The sequence below is a fragment of the Mus musculus genome, chromosome 19 (genome assembly GCF_000001635.26).
Source record: "Mus musculus strain C57BL/6J chromosome 19, GRCm38.p6 C57BL/6J".
Lineage (NCBI taxonomy): Eukaryota > Metazoa > Chordata > Mammalia > Rodentia > Muridae > Mus > Mus musculus.
This window is the reverse complement of record NC_000085.6, coordinates 36,408,395-36,428,182: the sequence shown is the minus strand read 5'-3', so window position 1 is coordinate 36,428,182 and position 19,788 is coordinate 36,408,395. Positions and strand designations below refer to the sequence as shown.

General features: G+C 42.4%; 1 protein-coding gene across 6 annotated transcripts in view; it reads right to left on the bottom strand.

Annotated features, from left to right (window-relative positions):
- Pcgf5 (polycomb group ring finger 5) overlaps nt 1-19,788 on the bottom strand; it is a 112,642-nt gene that overhangs the window by 32,788 nt on the left and 60,066 nt on the right. For 3 of the 6 annotated variants that reach the window (NM_001368690.1, NM_001368692.1, NM_029508.4), the window contains exon 2: nt 15,947-16,227. In NM_001368690.1, coding sequence (NP_001355619.1) covers nt 15,947-16,058 — 112 coding nt within the window. In that variant the 5' untranslated portion in view covers nt 16,059-16,227. Of the gene's footprint in view, nt 1-15,946; nt 16,228-17,872; nt 18,127-18,273; nt 18,436-19,788 lie in introns of those variants that run through there. The other 3 variants (NM_001368691.1, NM_001368693.1, XM_011247392.3) reach the window with 2 other exon arrangements.

Below are 19,788 nucleotides of genomic sequence, written 5' to 3'. Positions count from 1 at the left end.
CTGTGTTACGATGCAGGAGGCAGTACATCCTTTACAGGTGGGGCCTAGAGCAAGGTCTCTGCATGGTGGGAGGCACTGCCTCTGAGAGGGAAGATACTTCTACTCAGTAGGAATTTCTATACTAGACAGTTGATAAAACAAGAGCCAGATTCGAGCCTCTGCTTCCTGATTTGAGGTCTTTTTGCTCCTGCAAATGTTTAGGCCACTGTGATGGTGTTTGTAAAACCACCAGAGGCCACATTAAATAGGCCCTGGATTTTAACTTTGAACTTTTCAAGGTATGAGCTAAAATAAACCTCTTTTCTTCTTAAGTTGCCTGCCTTAGGTGTTTCATTATAATAAAAGACTGACTAAAAATGCCCTCTCTGGTTACACTAGCTCAATTAAACCAGAATCTTCATTATATTCAAATCCTACATACTCTGATGCTATAAGATTATAGCTGGGCATTGTGGAAGAAAGACATGAAACCATGCTCCGTGCTAGTCTCTTCCCAAACCCCATCAAGTGATTCCCCTTCTCACTCCTCACTTCCTATTTTACTGAAGACAGAAAATATGGAATCAAAGGAACATGTATGTCCTCCTCCACTAGCACCTCCGCTCGGTGCTCTAACCTGCTCCCGGACGCTCTCGGACCTATTGCTGTAATTTCAGCCCCATATGCTGATGGCTTTTCTGACATTTGTCACAAGATATATAAATCCCTATAAAGATTCGTATTAGCATACAGGCAGGCCATCTCCTTACTGTAAAATGAACTTTTGTTGACCACATCCCTTGCAGCTATTGCTCCATTGCTTTGTTCTCCTTTGCAAAAAAAGTGGAAATTCATACCAATATACTCCCTCCCTCCCTTTCTCTCTTTCAGAGCTTATTTTTCACTTCTTGTTTGCCTTTACTAAGGTTAAGTACAGGACTCAGATGTATCTCAATGGAAGATTTCCTGCATAGTTAAAAGAGTTAAATGTATTATTCATAGTCAAACTAGAAAATTAAAAGCTTGCTGTTTTCCCAAATCTATTTTTTTCTCCTTCTATCCACTTAAACTGCTCTTAAAAGGGTCTTCACAGCTAACCCTGTGCTTACCAACTCACCAAGCACATGAAGCTCAGCCAGCTCCCCCCTTCTTGACACCCAGAGCCGTCCTGTCCCTTGGCTCCTCTTACTTTCTTCTGGATAAAGCTGTAGCGTGCCCTCTGGTATTCTACTCTGTAGTCCACATTCATTTCCTTCATAGTTTCATTGTTTATGTATGTTCTATACGCTGATGATCTTCAATTCATTAACAAGTGTGGATCTACCTTCAAAATGTGTTCAGAATTTTACCAGCACCACCACCTTGGTACAAGCACCACCATCTCTTTCCTGCAATACTGTAATGTGATCCTGACCTTTCTAGTTTTGTTGCAATAGTTCAAGCGACTCTTTTAATTACAATCCGGTTTGTATTATTCCTTACTCAAATCTATCCATGAAATGAGCCTTCATTAAAACAAACAAACGGGGGGGGGGGGACGACGACACCCACACACGTTCTCTCCAGTGAATTTCTAAGGCGGGTCCACTCAGGAGTGCACAGGTTGCAGAGGCGGCAGAACAGTTGGGAAGGGTCCTACGGGCGACATCTGCACCCAGGAGATGGGGCTGTTCTACAGGCCTCTGTTCACTGGTCTTGCCAGGAGAGAGCTGGTCTCCCAGCCTTACAGACTCACCAGAGGAACAATCTCCAGCTAGAGACATTAAGAGCATCTAACACCAGAGATTATCAAATGGTGAAAGGCAAATGTAAGAATCTTACCAACAGAAACCAAGACTAACTTGGCATCATTAGAGCCTCACATATTAATAGTGGGAGACTTCAACACCCTACTCCCAGCAATGGGCAGATCATAGAAACAGAAACTAAACAGACTCAGTGAAACTACCAGAAGTTATGAAACACTGGATTTAACAGATATCTATAGAACATCTTATCCTAAAACAAAAGGATATACCTTCTTCTCAGCGCCTCTTGCTACCTTCTCCAAAATTGAACATATAATTGGACACAAAACAGGCCTCAATGAATACAAAAATATTGAAATTATCCCATGTATCCTATCAGATCACCACGGACTAAGACTGATCTTCAATAACAACATAAATAATAGAAAGCCCACATACATGTGGAAGCTGAACAACACTCTCCTCAATGATAACTTGGTCAAGGAAGAAATAAAGAAAGAAATTAAAGATTTTTAGTGGTTAATGAAAACGAAGCCACAACATACCCAAACTTATGGGACACAATGAAAGCAGTCCTAAGAGGGAAACTTATAGCTCTGAGTGCCTCCAAAGAGAAGCTGGAGAGGAGAGCATACACTAGCAGCTTAACAGCACATCTGAAAGCTCTAGGACAGAGGGAAGCAAATTTACCCAAGCAGTAGAGGGCAGGAAATAATCAAACTCAGGGCTGAAATCAACCAAGTGGAAACAAAGAGAACTATACAAAGAATCAACCAAACCAGGAGCTGGTTCTTTGAGAAAAATCAACAAAATAGATAAAACCCTTAGCCAGACTAACTAGAGGGCACAGGGACAGTATCCTAATTAACAAAATCAGAAATGAAAAGGGAGACAAAACAACAGAACCTGAGGAAATCCAAAAAAAAAAAAAAAATCATCAGATGCTACTACAAAAGCCTATACTCAACAAAACTGGAAAACCTGGATGAAATGGACAATTTTCTAGACAGATACCAGGTACCAAAGTTAAATCAGGATCAGATTAACGATCTAAACAGTCCCATATCCCCTAAAGAAATAGAAACAGTCATCAATAGTCTCCCAACCAAAAAAAAAAAGCCCAGGTCCAGATGGGTTTAGTGCAGAGTTATACCAGACCTGCAAAGAAGATCTAATTCCAGTTCTTCACAAACTATTCCACAAAATAGAAGCAGAAGGTATTTTACCCAATTCATTCTATGAAGCCACAATTACTCTGATACCTAAACCACACAAAGACCCAACAAAGAAGTACAACTCCAGGCCAATTTCCCTTATGAATGTCGATGCAAAAATATTCAATAAAATTCTTGCAAACTGAATCCAAGAACACATCAAAACAATCATCCATCCTGATCAAGTAGGCTTCATCCCAGGGAGGCAGGAATGGTTAAATATACAGAAATCTGTCAACATAATCCACTATATAAACAAACTCAAAGAAAAAAAAAGTACATGATCATCTCATTAGATGCTGAGAAAGCATTTGACAAAATCTAACACCCATTCATGATAAAAGTCTTGGAAAGATCAGGGATTCAAGGCCTATACTTTAACATAATAAAAGCAATATACAGAAAACCAGTAGCCAAAGCAATCCCACTAAAATTAGGGACTAGACAAGGCTGCCCACTCTCTCCCTACCTATTCAATATAGTACTTGAAGTCCTAGCCAGAGCAATTAGACAATAAAAGGAGATCAAAGGGATACAAATTGAAAAGGAAGAAGTCAAAATATCACTATTTGCAGATGATATGATAGTATATATAACTGACCCCAAAAATTCTACCAGAGAACTCCTAAACCTGATAAACAGCTTCAGTGCAGTAGCTGGATATAAAATTAACTCAAACAAGTCAATGGCCTTTCTCTACACAAGGATAAACAGGATGGGAAAGAAATTAGGGAAACAACACCCTTCACAATAGTCACAAATAATATAAAATACTTTGGTGTGACTCTGACTAAGAAAGTTAAAGATCTGTATGATAAGAACTTCAAGTCTCTGAAGAAAGAAATCGAAGAAGATCTCAGAAGATGGAAAGATCTCCCATGCTCATGGATTGGCAGGATTAATATAGTAAAAATGGCTATCCTGCCGAAAGCAATCTACAGATTCAATGCAATCCCCATCAAAATTCCAACTCCATTCTTCAGAGTTAGAAAGGGCAATTTGCAAATTCATCTGGAATAACAAAAAACCTAGGATAGCAAAAACTATTCTCAACAATAAAAGAACCTCTGGTGGAATCACCATGCCTGACCTAAAGCTGCACTACAGAGCAATTGTGATAAAAACTGCTTGGTACTGGTACAGTGACAGACAGGTAGATCAATGTAATAGACCTGGACACAGAAATGAACCTACACACCTATGGTCACTTGATCTTTGACAAAGGAGCTAAAACCATCCAGTGGAAAAAAGACAGCATTTTCAACAAATGGTGCTGGCTCAACTGGCAGTTAGCATGTAGAGAAATGAGAATTGATCCATTTTTATCTACTTGTACAAAGCTCAAGTCTAAGTGGATCAAGGAATTCCACATAAAACCAGAGGCACTGAAACTTATAGAGGAGAAAGTGGGGAAGAGGTGTGAAGACATGGGCACAGGGGAAAAATTCCTGAACAGAACACTAATGGCTTGTACTGTTAAGATCAAGAATTAACAAATGGGACCTCATAAATCTGCAAAGCTTCTGTAAGGCAAAGGACACTATCAATAATACAAAAAGGCCACCAACAGATTGGGAAAAGATCTTTACCAATCCTAAATCTGATAGAGGGCTAATATCCACTATATACAAAGAACTCAAGATGTTAGACTACAGAAAACCAAAAAACCCTATTTAAAATGGGGTACAGAGCTAAACAAAGAATTCTCAACTGAGGAATACCGAATGGCTGAGAAGCACCTGAAAAAATGTTCAACATCCTTAATCATCAGGGAAATGCAAATCAAAACAACCCTGAGATTCCACCTCACACCAGTCAGAATGGCTAAGATCAAAAACTCAGGTGACAGCAGATGCTGGCGAGGATGTGGAGGAAGAGGAACACTCCTCCATTGCTGGTGGGACTGCAAGAGTGTACAACCATTATGGAAATCAGTATGGCGGTTCCTCAGAAAATTGGACATAGTACTACCGGAAGATCCAGCAATACCTTTCCTGGGCATATACCCAGAAGATGTTCCAACTGGTAATAAGGACACATGCTCACATGCTAAGTTCATAGCAGCCTTTTTTATAATAGCCAGAAGCTGGAAAGAACCCAGATGTCCTTCAACAGAGGAATGGATACAGAAAATGTGGTACATTTACACAATGGAGTACTACTCAGCTATTAAAAACAATGAATTTATGAAATTCTTAGACAAATGGATGGATCTGGATGATATCCTTAGTGAGGTAACCCAATCACAGAAGAACACACATGATATGCACTCACCCATAAGTGGATATTAGCCAAGAAGCTTGGAATACCCAAGATACGATTGGCATTATACATGAAACTCAAGAAGAAGGAAGAACAAAATACCCATGGAAGGAGTTACATAGACAAAGTGTGAAGTAGAGACTAAAGGAATGACCATCCAGAGACTACCCCACCTGGGGACACATCCTATAAACAACTTCCAAAACCAGTCACTATTGTGGATGCCAACAAGAGCCTGCTGACAGGAGCCTGATATAGCTGTCTCCTGTCTGCCAGTGCCTGACAAATACAGAAGTGGATGCTCAAAGCAATCCATAGGATGGAGTACAAGGTCCCCAATGAAGGAACTAGAGAAAGTACCCAAAGAACAGAAGAATTTGCAGCCCCCTAGGAGGAACAACAATATGAACTAACCAGTACCCCCAGAGTTCCCTGGGACTAAACCACCAACCAAAGAAAACACATGGTGGGACTCATGGCTCTAGCTGCATATGTAACAGAGGATGGCCTTGTCAGACATCAATGGGAGAAGAGGCCCTTGGTCCTGTGAAAGTTCTATGCCCCAGTATAGGGGAATGCCAGGGCCAGGAAGCAGGTGGGTTGGTGAGCAGAGGGAGGTGGGGAGGGGGTAGGAGGTTTTCAGAGGGGAAACCAGGAAAGGGGATAACATCTGAAATTTAAATAAAGAAAATATCTAATAAAAGAAAATAAAAATTAAACCCCAAACCACCCAAATTCTTAACTGTCTGTGCCCACAGCCATCCCCCACCTCACCTCTGCACTCACTGCTAACCAGCCACACTCACACCTTCAAGCCTTTCATCTTGGTTATTTTCTCTGCCTGGAACATCTCTCAGGTGTCTGATGGAGTAGCTTCTCTACCACAAACTCAAAAGTGGCTGCCTCGAAGCTTTTCCTGGACACAGACTTTTAGGAACTGCAGCACCTTCTTGATTGTCCAATTCCCCTTCCTCAGTCTGCCCTTCCCTTTATGTGCAGCTGAGAGTGACAACCTTCTAACATACACTTGTTACTTACTTTATTGCATACTCTACTGCCTACTATGCCCCAAGTATCTGGGCCAGAGTCTGAACAAGAGCAGGCTCAGTAAATATGTATAGACAAAAGGAAGTCATAGGGGTTAGGATACTAAAGAGAGCCCAGATTCTAGGCCTATAACTGTATCACTGTAGTCAAGGGACCAATAAGAAAGAAACCTACATGGCAAATGAAGGAATTCTGGCTTACCAGCAACCCACTCCAACAGGAACCATTTTCTCAACTGGAAACCGCATATTCTAATGAAGAAGTTTTGTTTACTCACTTAACTTTATAAATACAGTAGTCTGTTGAAATCAGTATATAGAAAGACTCAGCAATTGTGAAGATTCTTCAAAGAATCCAAAAGAAATATTATTTTCTACAATAAAGACAGTAGCTCTCCAGTTCACGGTCAGCCTGGATGCTGGGTTCTTAATTAATACTCTATTTACCATTATCTCTAGCACTGATGACTTTCTGTTATATGTTCTGACTTCAGTTCAATGCTGGTATTGGTTCAATTCATTCTGGTCCCTATTTATCAGACATCAATATACAAGATAATTTCAGTTTTTAAATTTCTGTTACCCTTGTTTATCCTTCTGTGTCTACTACCATGATGCATGCTCTCTGGTTTTTTTTTTCTCACTATCTCCCAGCTTGCAAATAAAAAAAAATTCAAAAGCTTAATTAACATAATCCGTCTTTAATCTTATAACAGCTAATACCTAGACTGTTTGAAATCAGCAACTATTCCTATTTCAATGTTCATCAAAATGAAGACTGTAATCACTCTTATTAATGAGTGTCAAAGCACTATCTGAAGCTTTAACTCAGTATGATGGTGACTTCATTTTTACAGCAACCTATGATGTTGTGTGTATGCCCATGGTAATGGAGTTTCAATCTGGACGTTTTCTTTTTCTAAAAACAGATTTTTTTACTCCAAAACTAAAGAAAGCATTAGAAATTTCATCAAAAATAATGTCTTTTTAATCAGAATACCTATTCAATTCAGAACTAATAGTAAACTTATATCCTTATTGAGTACCAAATATCTCATGAAACCAGTTTTTTCTCTCACATATAACTAATGTTAATGAAATATTAAAAATAAATGTAACTGGATGAAGAAAGAAAAGAGTTAGGGAAATGTCTCAATGCGTTTGCAGATGTGCCTGCACTGGACAGAGGAATGACGACCCTGCTCTGGAACTATTTACTGGGTGATTTTTAGTATTTCTCAATCCTCCATCTGTGAGAATTGGAACAAGGATCTGAAATACACTTCCCCCAAGCCTTACTGCAGCCTGTGTCTTCCTATCCTATGGTCTCTGCTGAATAGTAACTAACTACCAAGAAAGGTTTTTTTTTTTCCTGCTGCATTTCTCCCCAGCATTTGTTACATACAGAACCTGAAACTTCATTCTTTTCTTGCCTGTGGTTGGTCTACTTATCAGAGCATGAGTTCTAGGAGGTCATGGGTTCGACCTGTCTTGTCTGTTCTGTTTCCTGCGGTGAGAATAATCCCGGGCACATGTAAGTGCCAATAAACATTTGTTGAGTGATTAAATAATACTGCCCAGCTATACGGGGTCTTGGTTAAATTCAATAAACAATGAATGAAAAGAAAGCTCAAACTCCCCATGACATTCCATAAACAATAGCTACAACTTCAATCTTTTATTAACATTTATTTTAATCACAGTATGATTAAATTGTAAGCTGTCTAATTTAAGGGATGCTAGGATGACAAAGGTCTGGCCTAGAGTGGTGCTTGTCAGACTCTAGTATAACACAGAAATCACCTAGAGGGCTTGTTAATACAGATTTCTACCCTTATCCCCAGAGGTTGATCCTGCAGGTCTGCAGTGAAGCCCAAGAATTTGCACTGCTAATTAGTTCCCAGGTGACACTGTTGCTCATGGATGCTGCCAGCCTGGAGACTGCACTTTGAATAGCAAGAGTGTGGGGCATAAGATTTTAGCATTAAATATCAGCCCCTACTCCTTAACTAAGTAGCCATATGGCTATGGTATTTGTTCAAAAACAATACATAGGAGCTGGAGAGATGGCTCAGCCTTAAGAGTTTGTACTGCTCTTACAGTTACAGAGGACCTTTTGGTTCTGCCTCCCACAGTGGGCAGCTCACAACCATCTGCAAACTCCAGCTCCGTGGGATCTGACCCCTCTATGGGTGCCTACACTCATGTGCACAAACCCACAAATATATACATATGATTAAAATAACTCTTTAAAACAAAAACCAATGAATTAGCAATTAAAATCTGCCATCATGATTAAAAGCCACTCCTACATTCTATTACATTCTCTGTCTCTCTCCCCCACCCCTGTGTGTGTGTGTGTGTGTGTGTGTGTGTGTGTAATCCAACTTAGGCTTGGTGGCAGACACATTAGCCCACTGAATGAACTCAATTCTTAATGTGAGACAAAATCACATTTCATCAATTGTATCAATCATCAATTATATAGTGAACCTGTCTTCTTTACATATGTCTTATTCCAAGGGATTATTACTGCCATAATTTCTGAAAGAGTAGAAAGAAAATTCCCATACCACAGAATTTCATGTCTATGAACACAGTTTTTTTTTTTCCTGAAGAACTAGAATATTCTCCATCTAAAAAGGGTTAAGAACCAATGCATGGCACTGCATTTATCACTTCTGAGCTTTTGGGATGAATCTCCTTTGTCCCTGACTTCAGGGAAAAGCCTGAGGTCTAAATAACTTCAAACATCCCACAGTCTTTACATATTCTTAAAATTTCAATCTCTTTAAAATATCCATCTCTTTTAAAATCCAAAGTCTTTTTACAATTAAAAGTCTCTTAAATGTGGGCTCCACTAAAATAGTTTCTTCCTTCAAGAGGGAAAATATCAGGGCACAGTCACAATCAAAAGCAAAAATCAATCTCCAACCTTCCAATGTCTGGATCCAACTCACAAGTCTACAACATATACAATCACAGGTCTATGACACACTCTAGACAACTCCCACACACTCCTGAGGACCTGTTATGAGACAAAGGACAGCCTCTGGTCTCGGCCACCAAACACCACTCCCTACTCTAGAGTCCATCTTTTTTTCTTATATACTCACGGATGGTGCTTCTAGGAGATAGATCTTTAAAAACTGATTATAACCTACACTAAACTATGCCTAACCAACACTGTGTGTGTGTCTTTCAAGTTAGCTAGCACTGCGTTTGAACTGATGAAAGGACAGACATGGTAATGAATCAGCTGTGTGTTTGTGCTTTTCTCACACAGCAGATATTAAGGTGCTGCTTATCCTACATCTGTGCAGGAAAGGGCATGTGTTAGACAGAACTTGGAGGGAGTAGATATCAAGGATCAATGACTGCTGACAGAACAGAGCACAAGAGGTTCACAGCAAGGAAAGTAAGTCCCTGAACCCAGTGTCTCCCCATGTGTGTGAGGTAGAAGGAGAAGCAGGGCAAACAAGCCACAGGTAAACAGCTTTAATTTATCCTGGCATCAGCAGCACACCTTTGAGACTTTTTCGGGGGTGGGGGGGTAAGGATGAAAAATGACAAATGTGACAAACACATTATGTCTTTTGCTACAACCACCCTGATACTCAGAAGAATGTGCTACAGTGAATCTGGTGAGAAAGAAATGTGAGACAGGTGGGGGGGGGGGAGTAGGAAAGGGTAGAACTAAGCAGACTGGGCCTTTGTCACAGTTTTGTTGAGAGTAAAGAGAACCGACCAACTGCTGTTGAACTGGACCAAAGGCCCACACAATGGCGGGGTGGTGTGCCTGGTACTGAACACCTACCCAGCTTGCTGGGAATAGTGAGCTCATGGTCACTGAAAAATAATCAACTACAACCGTTTTACTAGTCCAGTGTAATTCCTTACTACATTCTCTTATCCTTAGACCCATAGATAACTGTAGCTACCAGCCCTCACAAAAAGCTGGGCTTTACAGCAAATGAAACCCATCACAGAAAGCTACAAATGGACACAATGCACAGAGCAGTGGATTATGGGGATACATAGCTATACCAACTCCTGTAGATGTGGCTTGGGGAACACGAGAGAAGTGAGCTGGAAGGACACTGAAAAGCTAGAACACCAGGAAGTCTACTATGAAACAGCCTCTCCCAGAAATGACTAGAAAAATATGAGTATCATTGGACATATCAAAGTGGGAGGAGGAATATTTCAATGGGTTCCCACCACTAGACAAAGAACTCCAGCAAGGAACGATGGCTGGGAGAGTTAGCCTCCCCCAGAGACAAATGAGCCTCTTTACTGGTTGTCCAAAAACAGTGGTCATCCTTGAAAACACATACACACAAATAACAAAAGCAAATTCAGCAGGTTGTATTTATTTATTTGCATATACATATGCATGCATATGTACGAAACAATAATCAAAGAAAAGTGTTAAGAGTGGAGAGGGCATGGACGGGTTTGGAGGGAGGGTACCTGGCAGGGGCTGTAAGGAAGAAAGGGGGAAACGATGGAATTCTATTTCAACTAAAAACGTTTAAAAAAAAATGAAGATGAGGAAGGGGGAGGTAAAATATACATATACAGTAATCTGAGAGATGGCTGAGGTAACTTTGTCCATGTCGAAGCACCTCTGCTGCAGTCAGGCCAAGGGTATCTGGCCCAACCTGGAAAGGCTTAAGGCCTCAGGACTCCGAAATTCTCTACTACCACTCTGCTCTCATATCCTGAGCACACTTGTGATTCTCTCATGCCCATTTGCTTGACTGCACTGATTTTATACATTTTTTAACTCCCTCACTCTTCACCACCTTGACCAGCTAGGTTGGGGGCAGACTCCATGTCTGGTCTGCTCACTAGCATAGCTTTACTTTTCTTCCACTTGTCTGACCAATGGGATGGAAGTCTAAGTTCCCACAGCAAGAACGGGTGCTTAATCATTCTTCTTTTTTTTTTTTAATCTATTTTATTTTTATTATATGTAAGTACACTGTATCTGTCTTCAGACACTCCAGAAGAGGGAGTCATATCTCATGAAGGATGGTTGTGAGCCACCATGTGGTTGCTGGGATTTGAACTCAGGACCTTCGGAAGAGCAGTTGGGTGCTCTTACCCACTGAGCCATCTCTCCAGCCCCATTAATCATTCTTTACTCATGAATCATTCCACAGTAGTTTTTGTGGAGGTATGTTAGTCAGATATAGCATCATATAAACTCTTTAAAGTTACGTCAACATCTAAAACCACATGGTATCACAATGTCACTTAATTTTTCTCAGTTCCTGCCTTTCCCACTTGGCTGCTTTTCTCAATTTTATCCCATTTCAAGTCACTGTAAAACTGTATTGTCCTACACTATTAAATGTGAAGAACCCTAGCAGAAAAAACAGACCCCAAATATGACCACACATCAGAACAACCCATGGAAGACTAGCGATGCTGCTTTTTGATAATATTTATGTTATCAAAACAAACAAGGGAATGCTCTGCAAACAGGATTATTTCCCCAAAAGGCTCAGTAAAAAAATATACAGGACACAAGAATCCAAAACTCCAAAAGTTAGTAACCCTCATCCTATGTGCTACAGAATCCTCAGACCTGACTCCACCACTTGCCAGTCAGGGTTCTCTGTGGATGAGAGAGTCCACGTTTTGGAGTTACCACTTTATTTTCACCAAAATTCTATCACTTCAACCCTCAGTAAAGGAGCCAGGCCACTGCCAAAAACTGTTTCTACTAGAATGGTTTGTGCACTTTGTTAGTTACCTCTTTATGCTTTCAACTACTATTTCAACAGGCTACTAGCAAGGCTCTCAGCTGCTCTCCATAAACTGACAGTAAAGCCCTATTGCATGGGGTAATATGTACAGATCTCATTGACTATAGAGAAGCCTAGAGGGAAACTCCTGTTCTGTTAAAGGAGCACAGCAATAAAATGACTCCAGGTAGCACCGTCACACTAATAGATCAGTGCCTCACTTAGCCATCATCAGAAAAGCTCTTGCAGTAGATGGGAACTAACAAAGACCCACAACTGGACAAAGTGCAGAATGAAAGACTTCTGATCACTCATTCCTAAATGGGATGCCTTCGTCAGTTTCTCTCCTCAGGACTCAATGCAGAAAGACTGTAAGAGTCAGAGATGAGAGAGGACTCCAGGGAAACTGTCCTTACAGACAGCAGGACTGACACACAAACTCAAGGATTGTGGAAGCATGCACAGGGCCTGCACAGGTTCAAGAGAGATGAGGTCTCGGCTGGCACTGAGAGGAGTAAGTGCACACAAGCTCCCAACCCAACAAACAAGCTACCTGTGGTAGGCACCCACTGGCAAAGGGAACATTAGTCTCCCCCTCTGGAGGAGGCTTGCTGGGTATATTACAGGCCCCATGCTCAGCAAATGGCCAACACAAAACAAACTAAGTGGTATTTTTATAGTCTTTTTGTCTAATATTGCTTTTTTGGAAAATTTTTTTTTATTTATTCGTCTTTTGCTTGTGTGTTTTGGTTTCTGATTTTGTGCTTTTTGAGTTAGTGTGTGTATGTATGTATGTATGCACACACAGGTGAGTTTCTTGGTCTTTTATTGTTGTTTATTTATTTATTTTTTGTTGTTGTTTTGGGTTTTCGAGACATGGTTTCTCTATATAACAGAGCCCTGGCTGTCCTGGACTCGCTTTGTAGACCAGGCTGGCATCAAACTAACAGAGCTCTACCCGCCTCTGCCTCCCAAGTGCTGGGATTAAAGGTGTGCACCACCAGGCCCAGCCCTGTTGTTTACTTTTTTAAACAGATGAAAGGAGAGCATGCAGTTAGGTTGGTAGGTGGGGGGAGTAGGAAGGATTGGAGCAATAATCAGACTATATTATATGAAATTTTGAATTAAAAAAAGAAAATCTCAGCCAATTTTCTGATGGAAAATGATACTTCTTTATAAAGCATATTAGAAGTGTGTAGTAGTTTGAATATGTTTGGCCCAGGGAGTGGCACTACTTGGAGGTGTGGTCCTGTTGGAGTAGGTATGTCACTGTGGGTGTGAGATTTAAGACCCTCATCCTAGCTGCCTCGAAGTTAGTATTCCACTAGCAGCCTTTAGATGATGATGTAGAATTCTCAGCTCCTCCTGCACCATGCCTGCCTGGATGCTGCCATGCTCCCACCTTGAGGACAATGGACTGAACCTCTGAACCTGTAAGCCAGCCCCAATTAAATGCTGTCCATTATAAGAGTTGTCTGGGAGCTAGAGAGATGGCTCAACAGGTAAGAGCACTGACTGCTCTTCCAGAGGTCCTGAGTTCAAATTCCAGCAACCACATGGTGGCTCACAACCATCTGTAATGAGATCTGAGGCCCTTTTCTATAGCTAAGGTATACTCATATATAATAAATAAATAAAAATCTTAAAAAAAAAAAAAAAGAGTTGCCTGGTCTTGGTGTCCGTTCACAATAGTAAAACCCTAACTAAGAACAGTGCTTTCTTCAATGTTAAAAATCAATGATAGAAGTAGCTAAATAAAATTTCTTGGAAATCTCAGGAATTTTATGGAATTTCAGGAAAAAGAACATAAAAATAATTTTTACTTGTAATAAATACTTCTAGGATCTTTTGGTTTTCTTCAAAATAAGAGATAATGATTTGGGATTTTATTTCAAAATATCTTTCAGGATATAAAACTTGTAGTAGAGAGAAATTGTGAGATTTATGCTTTCATCTTATCTCATAATTGGCCATTTCTGCTAGAGATCCAAATAGAAAAATGCAGAAATATTAGTATCAGTGAAACAAAGCAGACTGTGGACCATACATAGGCATGTGCAGGTACAACTGGAGTCAAGAGACAACGTTTGATTGATTGTCCACTCCAGCGTGCACTTCTTAATGGCTTTTCCCCTCCCCGAAACATCCACAGTAGGATCACTCTTCCCTGCCTCCATCCCAAATCACACTACCTTTGAAGCCTAAGTCTTACAGGTGGCATATGTGTGCACGCACTTGTGCCTTCTAACTGATACGATGCTCTTAGATCCTGCCACGCATAGTCCAGGTCAAACTCTCTGATCTTACTCGCTAATCTCTCTTCTAGAAGGTTCTCCCTGTAGCGCTCAACCACTTAAGCGTTCTGTATAAACAGCACAGAGAAGCTGACATGACATCATATAAAGTAACCCTGCCCCTGCCTACAATCGGCTCCTTTTCATGCTCTTCGTCACCAATAAATATTGAATCTATTTACGTTTCCCTTCCTAGAATGTATCTGTATTTAGCACTGCACTTGACACGTAGTAGGCAGTCAATACATGTTTTCAATGACAGTTAATTATTAATTGTTCAAATTAAATACAAGGCAAGGACAAATTACCATAGAAGACATTTCATAGTTAACTGCTAATGAACAGCGTGAGCCAGTTAACATCCCAGGGGAGTATTCATCAATACCACTAGATAGCTTTTCCACAGTATATGTAACCAGACCTGACCACAAGACCCATCAGGTCTCAGTATGTTCAAACAGCTTTCAGTAAAATTCTGTGTTTAAAACTGTGATTAAACTATATATAACATAACATTTATCATTTTAATTTTCTAGTGATTCTATCTGGCTCATTCATTTGTGGGTATAGTCTATCCATTCGTGAGGGAGGGAGCACGTTCAACGGAAATTATGAAAAAAGCATAGAAACTGAACAGCTTTGCATGTGAATTCAGGCCCAGCACTCAACAGCTGTGAGCACGGTTAGTGAAGCTTACTTTTCGTACATATAAAAATTAGGATAATCCAAATATTCTTTCCCTATAACCACTGCAAACTGCTTCAAGATTGATGAAAAGCTAAAATGGCCTTGGTACACATATAGCATCTAGTTTAGAACGTATGATAGATATTAAACTGAGGCTACTGGGATTAAGTTTCACTGAATAAGAAAATAAAATTATAGTAACAGAAAGCACAGAAAGTATGTATACTCATACAAGTAGTTAAAAAAAAACAATTTTCCCTCTGTAAGGCAGGAGACAGTAAAATCCTAAAAATTCCTCAGCTACAGCAATATTACAACATTCTCAAACTTGACTTGAGCGTGCTCTAGAATTACCAAGCCAACCCTTCGAAAGGCAGATGCTGGGCACAGGAGCTCCCCAGGAAGTAGGCCTGTAGACATGCATTCTACCAGATGCTCCGGGCATGCCGACAATAGTGTGATTGGGGAAGGAATCAGTCAGAGGCACGAGCCAACTCCTTCAGGGTCATTTTTGAAAATATTAAAAATCTGAAATACTTCGCTTTTTGCAAGTTCATAACCATTTTAAAGCCTTTTAAAGAACATTTTACAAACTGGGTTTAAAAGTCAACATGTACTTGGGGGACAGAGGCAGGCGGATTTCTGAGTTCGAGGCCAGCCTGGTCTACAAAGTGAGTTCCAGGACAGCCAGGGCTATACAGAGAAACCCAGTCTTGAAAAAAAAAAAAAAAAAAAAAACACAGTAAACATGTATTAGGATTCAACTGATAGGAAAACTTCATGCTATTAGCATACCAGTGACAAATATTCTGAAAATTAATTTGAAAGTAATTAAGACTACTTTCTAAATCTTAAAAATCCAGACCAAAACAGAGCACAACAGTTTTAAAGGCACGCACGCACGCACGCCTAGGTGAATTTGGGTTTCACATAGAAAGCGGAGGACACAGAAATACGTACATGTATGGAGGCATTCCGTCACTGTCGTGGGCTTGATCAGATAGCCTTTACAGATGTAGCAGGTGATGTAAGGGTTGAAGTCTTTCACCAAGTGTTTCCTTTGGGTAGCCATTCGAGGTCAGCTGGCTTGAGCAGTTGAAGCAGAGGAGCACTAAGGAGATGCAAAGCTGCTCCCAGGAGCTAGCGCAATGTTCCTGTAGGAGTCCCGAGGCGCGAGCGTCCAGCCTGAGCGCAGGTCACTGAGCATCACTCACTCCTTTTGGCGGTTCTCTTTCTCATACCTGTTCCCAAAGTCACAGAGAGAAGGCATCACATTTCTTATACTGCATTTAATATCATTAACAGTACATTTTCAGGGTCAAAATGTGATGAGCAGGACACAACCTTTATTGTAGAATTAACCTGTAAATCTACTCTCATTTAATTGAGAGTTACCAAATTCACCCAGTTATGAAGCTTCAATTACCACTGCAACTCATGGCACCCAAAGCTGCTGAACCCAGTTAAGGCTGCTCCTCGGCAGTACTGGGCTTTTACTACCTGCTTGACTTCCTATCAGGAGCCTCTGCCGATACAAGCGACCAAGTCTCACAACTGAAGTCAGCAACCCCCTACCAAAGGGTCTCTATTTCCATTCTGTACTCTCCGTCCAGTTAACAGTCAAATCAACATGATGTGCATGTCCCCTCTTCAGACAGATACCCTCCGGGCAGGGCATCTGACATTCTGCTATCAGGTTTATTCTATTTATTTATTACAGTTAGTACTTCTCAAATAGAAAAAATAAAAAGTCGGCGCTTCCTCTCTGTAAACAGAAAAAGCATGTAAGGTTTTTAGCCTGTCCCATGAGATGTAAACCACATTCCTAATTGGTTTCCATTGCAAACTGACTCTAACCTTTCCTTCAACACTTCAGGTACACTGACAGGACCACTCTTCCCACCATATAAACTCTGCAGGCTCCTATCTTCTGTCCAACATGCCTTTCCTCTTCATCACTGCACCATCCTTGTCCCTGTGTCCCTCTCTGACACTATCCTCACTGTAATCCCTATTTGCTAATGCTTACTTCTCCCCAGTTACTTTTTTTCACTGATTTAACATTCATTCATTCATTCATTCTTATTTTTCTGGGCTGGGTTTCTTATAGCCCAGGTTGGCATACAACTCCTGGTTTAGAGGGGATGACCTTCAATTTCTGATCCTCCTGCCTCCTCCTCCTTTAGCATGCCGGTAATACAGGTGTGACCCACCACTCCCAGTTTGCACTGTGACAGGGATCAAACTCAGGCACAGTGCATGTTAGGCAAGCACTCTACCAAAATTCATTCTTTTTTTCCTCTATTAGTGAGAAAGTTCTAACAGATACCAGCCACAGTTAGTCTCAAGTAGCTATTTATTTCATTGCTTTATTTGTAAGATAAAAATAAGAGCTCCAGCGACCTAGAAAGGCGATGATTAAATGAAATAGTGAACAGTGAAAACTGAAGAAATGTCATTAATTCTTCTTAGAATTTTACTAATCACTAGCTTGTTAGGTTATTTAAAAAGTTTTGCAAATTCCCTACAAGAAAGATGACCTTAGAAAACAATGAAGATGCTGATTTCAGTAGGTTCATCCTACACGAATCTCACTCATTAGGCAGAAACTTTTCCACTACCTTGGCTGTTAACACATAGGCGAGTATAAAATAACTGGAAAAGTCTAGAAGGCATCATTCCAGCAGCACACCCTCACTGTGAACGTTCAGGGTATAAGCTCGGAGCGTCTACTCCTTGGGAAAATAGTGTCAAGGATATGACAGAAAGTGTAATTTAATTAATTGCAATGTCGGGGTTCTGGCCTTCGTGACCTTCAGCAAAGCATTAATATCCTCGCCTGGGTCCCCGCTCCTCTCTCGACTTTCCCTTGCTCCCAGGACTTACGTGAGCGCTCGCTCGAGGCAAACCGGTGGGAAACGCAGTCCCAATCCCAAGCCCAGAGCCCTGTCACCCCGACACGGAAAGGAAGCGAGCGCTTGCGGTGTCGCGCGGCCGGCCGGCGGCAACTTTTCCGCGTCAGCCGGCGCGGGTCCCGGAGGTTCGAGCCCTTCACCGCCGGGCAGGTGCTCGGCTCAGGAGCCGGGGCTACTCGCGCGGGGACCACGGGACAGGACGAGTCTCCGCGGGCCGGCCGCGCCGCCCCCGAGCGCTGCCCCGAAACCCCGCGCGCCCGCCCCGCCCCCGAGCGGCTCCGGCTCCAGCGCCCGGCGCGGCAGGTGTCTGGGGCGCCGCGGCCGCCGGCGCAAACTTGGCGCGCGGCCGGGCCGCCCCCGCGCGGTACCTACCCAGCGGCCGCCGCCGCTCTTCAGCCCGCCGGCGCGCCCGCCTCCGAGCCCGGGAAAGCGAAAGAGAAACAGCGCCCGCCGCGGCCTGTCTGGTCCCCCGCGCCCTGTCCGCCCTCCCCCAGCAGGCGGGAGCGCGCGGGCTCCGCGGGGCCACTCGGCTCTGGCGCGATAGGGCGCGGCGGGCCTCGGGGCCAGGCCGGTGCCGCCTCCAAGGGCAGCTCCACCCACCTCCAACCGCCAGAGCCGCCCGCCTGCCCGCAGGCCACGCCTCTCTCGCCGACCACGCCCCGTCCCCACGCCCTTTCCTCGTGGGCCACGCCCCTTCCCGCCGGCCACGCCCCCAGCCCACGCCCGCCGGCTCGTGCTCCTCCTAGGCGCCTGGGACACCCTGAGTGCCCTGCCCCCCACCCTTGTTGCTCCTGTGTGACACGTAGCTGTGGCCGAATTTTATCTCCGTTCTTATCCTCGCCATCCCTCTCAGGGTTGTTTTCAGTCTTAACAATGACCAGTACGCTTTGCCTGGCCGGTTCAAAAGCAATGGTCAGCGTTGAGCACTGAGTCACCTCACTGAATTTTCTCCTTGGGGCGGTGAGATGGCTCAGCCGGTAAAGGCACTTGAAGCCATGCCTGAGGAGACTTGCTCAGTCCTCAGCATTCAACGGAAGGAGAGAATGGACAGAACGACCCCTGCAAGCTGTTCTCTGACCTCTATAGGTCAGAGGACAAACTCACAAACATTCATATAAATAAATATAACTTAAGACATCGAAGAACAGTTTCATAGGAGGCATTGTTCTCCACACTGGACCCACGAGGCCGTACTGGACATGAAGACACTGGCTTGCAATGAACCTTATTTAGAAATCACCATTGAACTTGTAGCAGTATGATAGGTCTAGCAATCAGAATCACTGACAAATACAGGTAAAGTGGTAAAAATTTATTGCTGTTTGCAAGGTTCAAAACAAACAAAAACCCCAGTGCTCTTTCTAGTGGACTTTGAGACTTCGGAGACACCATTCATTAACAGAAAAGGAGGATTCCTTGAAAGGTGACCTATACTCCTCTCCTACTGCTTTCCCCAAACTCATAAATTCCTACTGAGCATAACTTAGACCCAGTACTTCACTTCTTAGAAGACTATAATCTAGGATCCCTAGGATCCTAGGCAAAGCAAGGTAGCCATCACTTACTAACCAAATATCAAAGGAGAATTCTCCAAAGCGCAAGCTGCAAAGTAACCTTCAATCTTGCACACCAGAAAGAGAATCAGGGCTGCAGTTCCAGCATCTCTTTTGTACGAGCCAGAGCAAAGGTGGCTGAAGAATTCGGAGAGAATGCAGAGCATTCGCTTTATCTCCTCCAGACAGGCAGAACCTCTGGCTAGTGACAGATTGCGGAGGTGACTTCAAGAACAAAACAACAATCCAGGCGTGCACAGGTGTCCAGAGATATACCTCAAATTTAAAATGCACGGGGCAGAACAGGATGCCTTTAAAACTAGCCATTTTTATA